Here is a 12,923-nt window from a genome sequence, read left to right as displayed (position 1 = left end):
ATTGTTGTTATCTAAGTGTTTGTTCAGCAACTTGGAAGTGTAGAAAAGCAAATTGTATAAAATCAGAATCTTATACAGGACATAAACATGTGAAGTATTCAGCACGTGCTACTCAGTGGAAGCTCTCGTTTAAGTGTAATTTGCGTTTAACAAAGGTGCAATTATTCAAGCCAGAACGGTACGAACTTCCTTAAGGTGATTGAACTGCTAGTAAACAGTTCCCACCTGAATAAGTCAGCTGATGAACAACATTTTTTACAATGAAGATAACGACAATATATTAGTAACAACGGAATGAATAAGAAGCCATTTCTTCCCAGAGAAGGATGTAGTACTCAAGTGGCCGGTTAGTATTTTCGGCGAATAAGGAAGATCTCCGAGCTATGAAGCATCGTTTTTCATTCAAAATCATTCATTTTGAAAATGATTTTATTTCATTTAACTGAATTTCACAATTGACGTGTGTAGAAAGTCACAATGTTATTTGTTAGTTTCCTCAAACCTCCATTCCATTATCCAAAGGATTCCATTATTCTCGCAAATTGTTATCGAAAGAGCTAATACGAAACAGAATGTTAATTTTGCAAAAAAATATGGTTTTTAAATTATAATGTTAATTTTCGTTAGACATTAATTCATTTTTGCTCACGTATATTGTCAGCAGTCTATATGAGAGAGGTAAATTTTTTTTATTAAGCTGCACACCAAGCCGTTACGTGTTAAAATTTATATTAACATAGATCGCTATGGGTTTGCGGTACAGTGAGATTCGTACTTGACTGTTTGTAGCTCTGACGGATACTAAGCTTAGTGTATCTTAGGCGTATCAACATAGTTACTTAATTAGTTAGTAATAATGGAACGTATGTTTGTTACAGTCACGCTCCTTTTCGCCTTTAACCAATCTATCGAACTACTCTATATATTGTTCGTGGCCTGATTCGAGCCAGGCATGTAAAAACACAGAGCACTGTGACATGCCATTAAAAAGTATTAAATTAACTCGGTTTGCGACAAGTTGATTTTTCATGACTTACTGTATACACATACTTTGATTTGCGGCGATGGTCAAAATCGTTTACGTAAACTGTTGACCCCCACTATACATGCTAAAGACGTTGAGGCATATGCGTGTGTATTGACGTTTAGTACATCAATTTTACCGCATTGTGAACTGCTAAAATTTGTCGAGTTACTCAAAGCATACAGTGGATTTTGGAATCTACAATTTCGTGATGCGTGTGCCATCAGAACTGAACATGGGTGAAGCTCGTTTTAGATAATCATATTCATTTTGAGGACGATTTCGAACGTTTTCCTAATAACAGCAAGAAAGCAAGCACTTTAGAAAACCTCAAATTTTGACTGTACACAATATTTTATAAACTCCATTACCAAGCCAGTATAATAAAAGATTCAGTTGAAACCTTTAATTGAAAACAAACCAACATAGTAATTCGCAGCTATGTTGCATGTGCCGACGGTCAGCGATAATATTTTTTCATGAGATAACATCGAAGATGTGATGACATTATCTCGAGGCCTTTTCCCCGTTGTTCTTAGTGAAACTGTATTCGTTACTACACTTGCCTCTAATTTCTTTTCCTTTGATACAAAGAGATATTCCACTCTTACCATAATTATGCGTTGTCGCTATCTTGTATCATGGGTGGCGATGCTGGCGATATTTACGCGGACTCTCATACCAGTATGACGTTGGCAAAAATGTTAAAAAGAAGAAAGACTCGGTTTATAGACTATTCACACCTCCTCTCTGTGACTTGGCATGGATTGAGGGCAACGCAACTAATAAGATTTGGGTTTATGTCGATTATGAAGAAAGCATTTATTCGACTGCAGTGGTTTTCTCCGGGTGCGTACATGCTCGACAAGATTTAGTTACCTGACTCTTGTTGGAATCCTTCACGCTTCGTGTGTTGCACAGGCTGTACTCTTACAGCAAAAAAAAGCTATCATGGTGAGCTAGGAGAACTAAAACCTTATTACACGTGTTATTATTACATTTACTGCAAGCACAAATAGCCATTTTGTGAGTATTTTACCATCAGCGTCACGATGTCGTGTATTTTCTCTTTTGCCTTTCTTTTTGGCTTGGTAGTAAAAGGGCTATGCAAAAACATAGTTTAATATACAGTAATTACGCGTTTGGCCATTCGTCTTAAAACAGGACCCCGCTTATATGTCCCCTCATCACTTAGCTATTAAGGAAGAGAATCTCTTTGTTTGTCTAGATTAATACATCTAAGAAATAGAGGAATACATAAGAAGTGATTACCGTATGATATCGTTTTAACATCGACATAATCCGGCTTCTGTTTTTTTTCAGACCTCGTATACTGACAAGGGCTCTAAGCCCGAGGGGGGTCGTTTCCTCAACTTCCATCATCTGACCTTTTGGGTTGGCAACGCAAAACAGGCTGCATCGTACTACTGTGACAAGCTTGGATTCGAACTCTTTTGCTATAGAGGACTTGAGACAGGTGTGGAACATACACCTTATTATTTAGTTGATACACAATAGTTCCAAGGCTTAGGGATTATTACTCGAACAGGCTGCCCGGCTTCATAACAAATCGTTCATATGGTCTTTTCTAGGCCACCGAGACGTCGTCAGCCATGTTGTGCGACAAAAGGATGCAATATTTGTTTTCCAGAGCCCCCTCAACCCCAGCAATAAAGGTAAGCACAAATGATCTTACATTAAAATTCGACAGATGCCCTGTTAAATGTCACCTGTGACTTCCATCGCCAGTGGCATTAAAGGTACTTATGTGCAACTAAAGCAAACAATTTTAGTGAAATTTCGGATTGATTAAAGTCAGGCTATTTGAAATGATCATTCAGATACACTTTTACTACTTCTAGTGAAACAATACAGACTAACGGTGACGAGTGAAATTCGCTATGTTTGCGGTACTTGCTAATATGCCAGACACAATGCCAATGCAGTTTTCCAGTATATTTAGAGCAGGTACTGTTAGCTAATAACAGCAAGGATTTTTTTTATTTAATTGACTTCTTAGCGGGGTATTATGTTTTTTTTCTATCTACATTAGTAGGATTAAATCTGCGAGCTAAAATTACATGTTAGTAGTGTAAATTCGACACTGATTATGATGCGTACGACAATTATGTTTACTCTGGATATATAGAACAATTTATTTAGATGTAAGCGGTCATTAGTAAATATTGAAATTAATTTACGCTGTAGTTAGTACGACGTTGCCTTTGCGTGTTTTTAGAGTTTTCTTCCCATATGGAATTACATGGCGATGGTGTTAAGGACATTGCGTTTGCCGTCGAGGATCTCGACTATATCATGGACTTCGCCAAACGAAGGGGTGCAGAAGTGATTCGAGATATCCATGAAGAGAGCGATACTTTAGGAAGAGTTAGACTTGCCACAATCCGCACCGTACGTATTTAGGATCAAGTCAAAAAAGGATTCGTGGTCTCTAGCAAAGAGATTTTAGGGACTGAATAAGGGTAGCTCTACCCAGGTTTCTTTTCGTGTGCAAAAGTGCTCCAGCATACTCCTTCGATATAGCACAAATCTTGAGATTGAGCGCCAGGTTAATTGAGCTATATAAAAATTTAGGTCTCGCCATAATTAAGCATTTTATTTTATTACAGTGCGGTGATACAAGCCACACATTAGTTGAGCTGAATGACTACAAAGGCGCGTTCCTGCCTAATTATCATCCGCATCCTGACGCTACGCCAAATAATACTGCTGTCAAAGTCCGCAAGGGGTAAGCATTTGGAAAAGAAATAAGTATTTTTTTTTCTATTAGATAATCCAATAACCTAACAGGGATCCTGAGGAACTACGTAAAAATTCTATCATGGCGGCTAAGGGCATATAAAGCCGCTCCAATCCAATCGCTTAAAAAATTTGCTTATAGTATGCAGCAAGACAGATCGTGTCTTTATATCATTATGTTATAATATCTTTCATGAACATTCTGTAACAACTTCAGTTTTACGCAAACATTGATTAATTTCTTTATATCTTTTTGTTACGGATTAGAGAGGCCTGCGGTGTTCGTTTTATTGACCATTGCGTTTTGAATCAGCCGGATAATGGAATGCTTCCTGTTGCGGAATGGTACGAAAAAGTCCTACAGTTCCATCGGTTTTGGTCGGTCGATGACAAGCAAATTCACACAGAGTACTCAGCGCTCAGGTGAGTAACACAAGAAGAAAAATTATATGACTTTACGACCATGAATAAACATCGGCTACCAGCTTCATAATTGTATGTGTTCCTGTGGTAGTTAGTACTTACTATTCACCATTTTCTGCTGCGTATAGAATCCCGAATCACTTTTAGAAACAGATAGTAATCGAATTTATGTCGCAGTTAAAGCCTGTTAACCATATGTTACTTTTACGCATATCTCTTAAATGAATAGCTGCTTTTACAATCAGGAAGAGCGAATATACCGAATAAATCAACCTAAATTTAATCAGAACTTGCATGTACGAACTGTAATTTGTGTGTAGGAACTTGTGAACTGATGTGTTTCCATCGTATTTTACTGATTTACGATACATGCAGGTCAATTGTAATGACAAACTTTGATGAAACAATTAAGATGCCAGTGAATGAGCCTGCCCCTGGAAAAAGAAAATCACAAATTCAAGAGTATGTAGAGTACTATGGAGGCTCAGGAACGCAACACATTGCCCTCAACACCGACGATATAATCCACACTGTAAGTAGTAAACCGTTGCAACTATGTAGCAGTATTCCACCATCATATCGTGTTACAAAGATATTTTAGCTAGCGCAGCCGATTTATTTCTTAAGAGTTTAATGTTCAATAAGACACAACGTGGGATCTCACCTTGATCTTTCGTCTGTCCGCCGACAAGCGGAAAACTCTGCAGTGATGTTTACTGCGCGCGCCTATAATTGGGCGTTTTTCTGGCGAAAATTTACAGATCAAAGAAATGCGCGCTCGTGGAATGACGTTCCTCAAAGCCCCAGATACCTACTACGAGCAACTAAGAAATAAGCTGAAGTCCTCTAAGGTTTGTACCTAACAAAAGTTAATCACCGAATACGCTGTCTGGAGGTGTATTACCAGCGACGCCCAAACGGGATGGCAGCCCGTGATTTCACTCAGTAATAGTTATTGCGACACATCCAACGTAGACGATGTAAGAGACGTGCACTATTCCTGGTATGCAGAATAATACAGTCTATGCTACTCTATGCTTGCGTTGCTTGTGCTTTTTCTCGGTCTTGAGTAAAATATTATCCCACGAAGTACAAAATTATTGTAATTGCTGAATACATGTGATATTTTAGACTTCTTGTTTATGAACAAGATTTTTTATAGAGATTAGCATACATCGTATTACGTAACGACAGGTTTACGTTGACGTTTGAATAGAATGATTTCCCTCACTATTTAACTAATACCTTATAAAACTAAAATTTAAAAAAAGTAGCTGTTTCTTTCGAAAAATTCGGCAAAACTCTTCTTATATGATTATAATTTGTTGCCTTCTCAGGTCCGGGTCGCCGAAGACCTGAATGAGCTTCAGCGTCTTTCTATTTTGATCGACTATGATGAAAATGGGTAAGGACTCCGACTTTATATCTTAAAAAATGCAAAATACCGAGTTTACGCTTTTAACAACACCCTTCAACAGTCTTTGTGTCACAGAGCTAAGGTAGTTTTTGAACAATGACCAGGTTAGCCGCGCTATACAACCCATGTCAGCCGGTTAGTAGAAAAAACAGAGTTGAATCATTTCCGGTAATGAACTAATAGGTGTCTACTAAAAATGTTGAGTGCTTAATTGTACGCATTACCTTTTGAGGGGTTTCTTGCTTAATGTTTTAATGCTTATTTATTATGTTCAGGTATCTACTGCAAATTTTCACGCGTCCGATGCAGGATCGTCCTACTCTTTTTATTGAAGTAATACAGAGGAGGAATCACCAGGTATAAACTGAGCAATCATCAAAATGAGCTTTATTACGAGATGTTGTTCTCTCATACATAATAGTTTGAGCGACCTTTTGTTACAAGCTCCTATAAAGCCTTCCAAGGAAAAAAATAACGCGAATAAAATAGTTGAAATATAAATTTTGTTGTATATCTTGAGATCGTAATTCCAATCGGACATTCTGTTAAATGCGTATTATATTTTCCTGCCATACTGCATTATAGATGCAAACTTAACGTAAATTTTATATCTACGCATTTTAAAGTAAATCTACAATTGAGATTTTTCATTCTAGGGTTTTGGAGCTGGTAACTTCAAGGCTCTCTTTGAGGCTATCGAACTGGAGCAGGCAGCCCGTGGAAATCTCTAAAACATAAAAATATGAAGCGGTTGTCACCTCTCAAAATAAAGTTTAGTCAAAAAAAATAAGTCTATAGCTGTATTCACTCTATCATGCAGAGTTCCGCTGTTTCAAATTATTAATCAATTTGAATTCACTGCATTTACGTTTTCTTTCTCCTGATGTAGTGTAGAAAGCACACAAAACTCAATGAACAATGTCTATTTAGTTTACTTTACTGTAACTAATCAACTCTTCGACTCGTCGTTATTAATTTAATAATTGTTTTATGCTGTATGTTGTTGGTGAAACTGACTCTTCAATTTATAAGACGATGACAACGGTTGAAATGTAGATTTGCTGATAGGTATTGAATTCAAGTGTGAAGAAAACTATTCCTATTCTTTGAAATAACACTCTTTAACGCAAGGACGATCAGAATACAATCTGCTACATTAAAAGCTAATTACGTACGTGCCAGGAATAAAAATTCGAATCATGTTTCAATACTTTATGAAGCATCTGTTAAAAATTTTATAAAGATTTCGATAGGAATTTGATAAGTTCCTGACACTAGTAGAAAAAGACGCTTTAGAATTAGTTGTGCAGGATGTTTTGGTTTTACTTTCTTTTTATATTAACATGTTTATACTGTTATATTTTTATTAGTTTTTCTTACCTTTTTTCTGTTTCACTTTAAACCACTTCCGAGACACGCAGTGCTGCTTTCCACTTATTTTATGCATTCCATTTCAATATACCAACACTGTTTTAGGTTGAAGAAATTAACTTATCGTCTAATGTTTCTATGTATGTACTCGTATATTTATATATTATTCATTATAATCAATTCAAATTTTTTTATGATAAGGATAAAAATAATCAGTTGCTGATTTATAATAACACACAAATGTAACACATATTATTCTCGTCGTATTTTGGGCTTGTACTATTTCATCTAGTTAGCTTCCGAATAGGCGACGATAAGTGTAACCATACGTCATACCTTTCTGTTCTGTAAAAAAATGATTATGTTTTTACTCTTAATTAAACAATTATACGATTTCTTCAATGCTTCCACGTTCTCGAGGCAGGATTAAAGAAACTGACCTAGACATGTGATACCTATTTAATATGTCGGCGGCTTGTGTACGCTTTACATACTTCCATTTTTCTTAATTATTACTACTAATACATTCTCATATAATGATCCTACGCTTGTTTTTCATTTTCGAATCAAGTGACCGGCGGCGGACGGCTTTATCATTGCTAATTCAATTCAAAGAAAATTTCATTATCATCATTTAATGGATTTAGCTTTTCTCGCTTGTTCTTTTCCTATATAAACAACAAAACACTATGGCATTGTGGTCTCAAGATGGCTCATCACGACTGTAATCTCACACAAATCGCTCTATTTTCAACTGCTTTTTTTCAAAACATAGTGTATTTAATCTGTTAAATTCCGTCCGGATTTTCAAATAAAAAAGAAGAGGCTATCAATAAAGTAGCCCAAAGGCAGTCCAAGTATTTGACACTTCGAGTAATAATTCGAGATATTTACTCGATTCGAGCCAGTTCGAGAAACGCGTTTATGTATCGTAAGCACAGAACACGCTCATACAGCTCTTTCAGATCTTACACCAGACCATACAGACATATCTGTCATAAATAGCACATTTGAACATTCAGAAACATTATAATTACGCCGTACCGCCGGTCACGCGGTCAAATTCTTAGAATATTTTCTTCAAACATTATCGTCATTCTGTGCTTGAAGCGATATCAAGGGGAAGGACGCGCACCGCTTTGTTGTAAATTGCAAAAAAAAATATTAATCCGTTGTTCATTTGTATGGCCAAAATAAATACATGGTACATGAGTGCTAATTATGCTTATCCTAACCGTATTCAACGTGAGAATCAGTAACATGCATCTATCTATTCAGGTAGTGAAAATGTTGTAGTTGTGCGATTCCGAAAATGGAAGATCGGAAGTAAATGGTTGCGCGTCCTTCCCAAAGCATGGCAGTACATAACGAGCTATAAATGCTCGGTTGCCGTCCTCATTTTCTGCTGGTGTTTAGTTTATAAATTGCCGACGAACACATGCATATTTTTAATTCCTCTCTGTTGTTTGCTAAGGAAATTTCACTATATATCTTTGTAACAAAGGCGAAAATTCGTGTGCGGGTTTAGCAGATCAGATTGAATTTGTCAAAGAGTATCTCCATTTATGCGTTAAGCTTTTTACAGCGGTCAGAATTGTCATTTCCGTGGCTTTCCAGAACGAGTACGCAATTGACGGCAGTCCAATGCCCTTGAAACTCTCCGATATTCGCTTGTTTCCCACCACCGGTTACTTGATTCGTCTTCACTTCCGTGTTCCACATAGCAGGTAGCTGGTTTCACTATGTGCGCTGTTTTCGTCGTCATGCATAATGAAAGCTTGCCTAGTTAGGCTTACAACACAGCGAACACTTTTTGTGAGAAGGACCTCCAAACTGCCCTGGTGTTTCTTTACTGGCATACGTTCCATCTGTGCAAGGCGATAGTTTTCGCAGTGGAAATAATAAACAAAGAGAGTTGATAATAAATCATTTCGTTTGAGCAGGTCACCAGCGGCGAACATTGGCAGCGGACGCGGGAATTTATATTGTTGACGCTATTATTGACGTTTGGACAGGAAAAGACGTAGTCTGTTGGGGTGGAGCGAAAATGTTGTTTATATTGTTGTTGACGAAAGAACAGCGTAATTACATGACGAGACACTTGGCTTTTTCAGCCCAAGGGTTGCTCTTCTTGTCAGGCGCGTGAATCAAAGGATCTGTTTTCTCATTCTCCTCGATGTAATCTCGCATCCTGAAAATCAAAATCCACCAAAATAATTAGATTACAACCTATTCGTTAGTAAATTTATCGTAACTCTGTCAAGAAAAAGTCTTCAACCAACTAGAACGTACCTACCACTAAAACAAACAAGGCCTAAAATCAGTGCGTTAGTTATCCTGAATAGTCTTTATGGCTTTAGCACAAATGTGCTTGGACACAAATCCACAGAGTGGGCGAGCAGTAAAGTAAACTAAACATAAATAAACATGAAGTAACATAAGTTAAACTGGTCAAACAGATTTGTAGACTCAATTCAATGTGTAACCCAGAACAACGACACTGAACGCTGGTAGCATTCAAAAGTCACAACAGCGCTATTTTATTGATGTAGGCCAGTGAGTTAGAAGCATTCGTGCATTTTTAATGCGACGTTATCGGCAGACCTCAGTGAAGCTCCTATACCCGCGTGCGATACCACACGCCTAGACAGTATCGATTGGCTTTACCAGATCTCTTCTTCCGCTAGCTGCACCTTTACAACTACCTGGGTGTAAGGAAGAACACGCAAGCAAGATGAGCGAATAGATAATTCCGACGCTGTTATCTCTAAAATTCACTCATTGCACTTGTTCATCAACAGCCGTAATTATCATGTCGACACAACCCCATCACGTCATCACTTCAGATCGTATCATGATCATTAAGGACTGAATTAAGTGAACTCTTCATCTGAAATATACCGAGCTGTGCTAAGCAACCGATGTTATGGTACGTTTGCATTCTTCTTTGAAAGAATACCATAAACCTCAAGCGTACAAAATAACGGCTTATTTTTATAATTATATAAAATTACTATAGGTTGATTAAACTTTATTTGGAAGAGGTTCAAATATGTTTGTATTAGTAAGCTTAAATTAATAACAAGAGATACATTTATCGTTCACTTGTATGTGAGTATCCCACAAAATGTACACTCAAGAGCAAGACCAGTAAATATTCAGGTAATTCAGGTCAATAAACGATTGCTGACACTAAAATTAACGGCTCCGAAATTTCCGTATATCCGAGTGAATATTATTTAAACATGGCGGAATAAATTTCAAAGACAATAGCTACTTGTCATCTACAGTTGTATCGTGACAACTATCTAAAATATAATTCTTTAAAGCAACGAATGTTTTCAGTTAGCTCATTCGGTTTCATTGTCTAGCATGATTCGCTGATGGCTTGGAACAAGTAAAACTTAACAACTAACTCGAATAAGTATGATTGAATTATTTAAGACGGCATACTGCAATGAACTGAAGATCTAGCTCTATTCTTAGGTGACCAGTTTGACGTCACTATTATAGTAGAACCATTCAGAGCGTCGGATTTGACAGACTAATGCTAAGAACTGTACAGGGATTTCTTTGGAAACAAACACAGTAGTTTTCCACTACCAAAAAAATGCATTGTTCCAACAGTGCAATAACCCAACACCATTTTACACGATCCAATATTAGCAGGTTGAATCTGTTTTAGAAAAGGCATATATTCATTATGCTTCCTTCGTATCTAATTCCATTCGTAGGCTGGCAAAAAGCATAGAGCGGCGCACCCTGTTACAATATGGAAACCGACGCGATAATCGATGCAAGCACAGAGGTGATAAGTGCCAATTAGTAATGGCACAGTCACCATTAAAACATCTAACAGGGACTTTTTTTGGACGCTAGTTATGGAAGTCGACTGAACGTTTATTGGAAGCTCATAGCAAAAGATGATTCACTTATCCTTACTACCTAATGTGCAATACAAGTAATCATTATTACAACGGTCAGTTTAATGTTCAGTGTATTTAGAAACGCAGCTAACAATCCAATAGTGCCATATATATATATATATATATATATATATATATATATATATATATATATATATATATAGCAACAGCTATATAACATAGCTCTCGAATTATGCTATTTATAGCAGCTTATCCTAGCCAGCTTATTCGCTTATTGCAATATATGCTCTATGAGTGTGCAGAATAAGCTATTGGAACACAACTCACATGAATTTTTCCAATTAGTCTAGGCTATCTATTACCGTATAAGTGTATGACTCATATCAAATACGCTAATGCTTAACTTACGACTGGATGCTTTTGCTTAAGGGCCACCTTTCCATCTGCGCCTGATAGCGCAGGTTCTCAATCTGCTTTTTTAGCGAATCCTTATCCATTGTGAACGAATTCTGCGAGCAGATTTCTTATTGGAACACTGCAAATAATGGTACACGACAATCGATGCTAAAGGTCACTGCACACCAATCAGACAGCCAGGTTTTCTTCTGTAACCTTAGCATTCACACACGCTGCCAAGTAGCTTCACACGGACAGACACAGTCAATACGCAATATGGCTGACTACGAGTGCTCCGAACTACATCACTAGCAGTCGACACGACCCATATACACACATCTATCTGCATCAAAATGCATACATGGAGAGAAAGAGACGCTTGGATGGCGGGAAGATTTGAAATTGGCGACTCGGATTTAGTAGGCAATACCACAATAGCGCAGTGAGTAGCATGCTTACGTGCTAAACTTAGGGGCATGTGGTGGTCTACGTTGGAATCCGAGCACAGACACATCTTGTTTTGCTAACCATTTAAAGTAATATCTGACGGTATACTGCACGCAAACATAAACATTTTTTTAGATAGTGCTTACGGGAACATGATTTGCGTAACATAAGTTATCAATTCTCATAAGAATGACTATACAAGCAGACAGGAACTTACACCCGAATGATGTACAGCGTGCAATCAATAGCCTATCGTCTATAAAAAAACCTGTCGCTATATCAAATGAATAACCGATGCGATTAATGTTTAAATTAAGTTTATTTAAATTTAATTAAACTGAATATTCGGGTATGAAATGCACATATAATGGATGATCTCGTCGCCTGTGACCGAGTGTGTACTATTAATGAGATTACGAAAGACTGCAACTAATTGCTGCAAATATTGCAGTAGAAAAAACTCAATTACAAAAAGATAACTTTTAGAAGATGGCCATAACAAAAGAGTTCCAGATCGAGAAGATAGTAGACCGTACTGGCAACAAATTACTTTTTTGAGACAATTTGATTAGACAATCTATCTTACAGTTTTTGTGAGCTTAGACAGATTGTCTTTGAAAAAATTAAGCAGGAGCCGTAGTATCTTCAATCTCACACAGAGTCAAGATTCGAAGTCAAAGGGCTTCAGATTCTAACTGAGATGATTTATTAAATATTGATTCTAACTGAGATGATTTATTAAATATTGATAAGTTTACGATATTATTGATGCTTTATCTGGACCGTATACGGACTCACAACAGTAATATAAGGACATTTTTAAGATAGAGCTCGCAGAAAAGACACCATCTCTCCAAGATATAAAACGATGTTACGCAGATTTTGAGATGACGGTGTTTGTTTATAGTATTAAATATAAGAACAGACCCATATTTACACTGGAGCATTGAATTCACTGTAAATTTATAAATATTAGCTTCTAATTTGAAAGGACAATGACACTAAATACCGTTTGGGCACAAAAAAGAAATATTTAATTACAACTTTTCATTATAATTTTCGTCACGCATGTATTGTAAGCTGTAGTTTGAATATATTAGTATCTAAAGGCCAAGTTTGGATGGCTAGTCTAAATGCTAAGTGGAGTATCTATCATTTCACAAGAAGAAGAAGAATATGTCGAACGCAGATCCTAAGC

General features: G+C 36.9%; 3 protein-coding genes across 3 annotated transcripts in view; 1 reads left to right on the top strand and 2 right to left on the bottom strand.

Annotated features, from left to right (window-relative positions):
* Window positions 1–1,798: 1,798 nt before the first annotated feature.
* Hpd (4-hydroxyphenylpyruvate dioxygenase) lies at window positions 1,799–6,414 on the top strand. Its single transcript, XM_022798125.2, has 11 exons — window positions 1,799–1,978; window positions 2,348–2,501; window positions 2,617–2,700; window positions 3,264–3,436; window positions 3,655–3,773; window positions 4,052–4,207; window positions 4,583–4,739; window positions 4,969–5,058; window positions 5,545–5,612; window positions 5,900–5,981; window positions 6,281–6,414. Exons 1-11 carry the CDS (start codon window positions 1,976–1,978, stop codon window positions 6,353–6,355), a joined length of 1,161 nt encoding a protein of 386 aa, XP_022653860.1. The 5' UTR covers window positions 1,799–1,975; the 3' UTR covers window positions 6,356–6,414.
* A 508-nt stretch (window positions 6,415–6,922) lies between these two features.
* Ggamma30A (guanine nucleotide-binding protein subunit gamma-e) lies at window positions 6,923–11,584 on the bottom strand. Its single transcript, XM_086984100.1, has 2 exons — window positions 11,291–11,584; window positions 6,923–9,186 (listed from the first exon to the last, which is right to left on the bottom strand). The coding sequence occupies exons 1-2, from the start codon at window positions 11,377–11,379 to the stop codon at window positions 9,081–9,083; spliced, it is 195 nt and encodes a 64-aa protein (XP_086840226.1). The 5' UTR covers window positions 11,380–11,584; the 3' UTR covers window positions 6,923–9,080.
* Window positions 6,923–12,923, bottom strand: part of LOC111247137 (protein tyrosine phosphatase type IVA 1-like) — a 28,149-nt gene continuing 22,148 nt past the window's right edge. Inside the window, exon 7 of the transcript XR_015324100.1 lies at window positions 6,923–9,186. The gene's annotated coding sequence lies outside the window, so the exon portion shown is untranslated. The remainder of the gene's footprint in view (window positions 9,187–12,923) is intronic.

This window comes from Varroa destructor, unplaced genomic scaffold (genome assembly GCF_002443255.2).
Source record: "Varroa destructor unplaced genomic scaffold, Vdes_3.0 BEIS01000003.1, whole genome shotgun sequence".
In the NCBI taxonomy this organism is placed as follows: Eukaryota; Metazoa; Arthropoda; class Arachnida; order Mesostigmata; family Varroidae; genus Varroa; species Varroa destructor.
The sequence above is the reverse complement of the archived record's forward strand: the minus strand, read 5'-3'. Positions and strand labels throughout refer to the sequence as shown.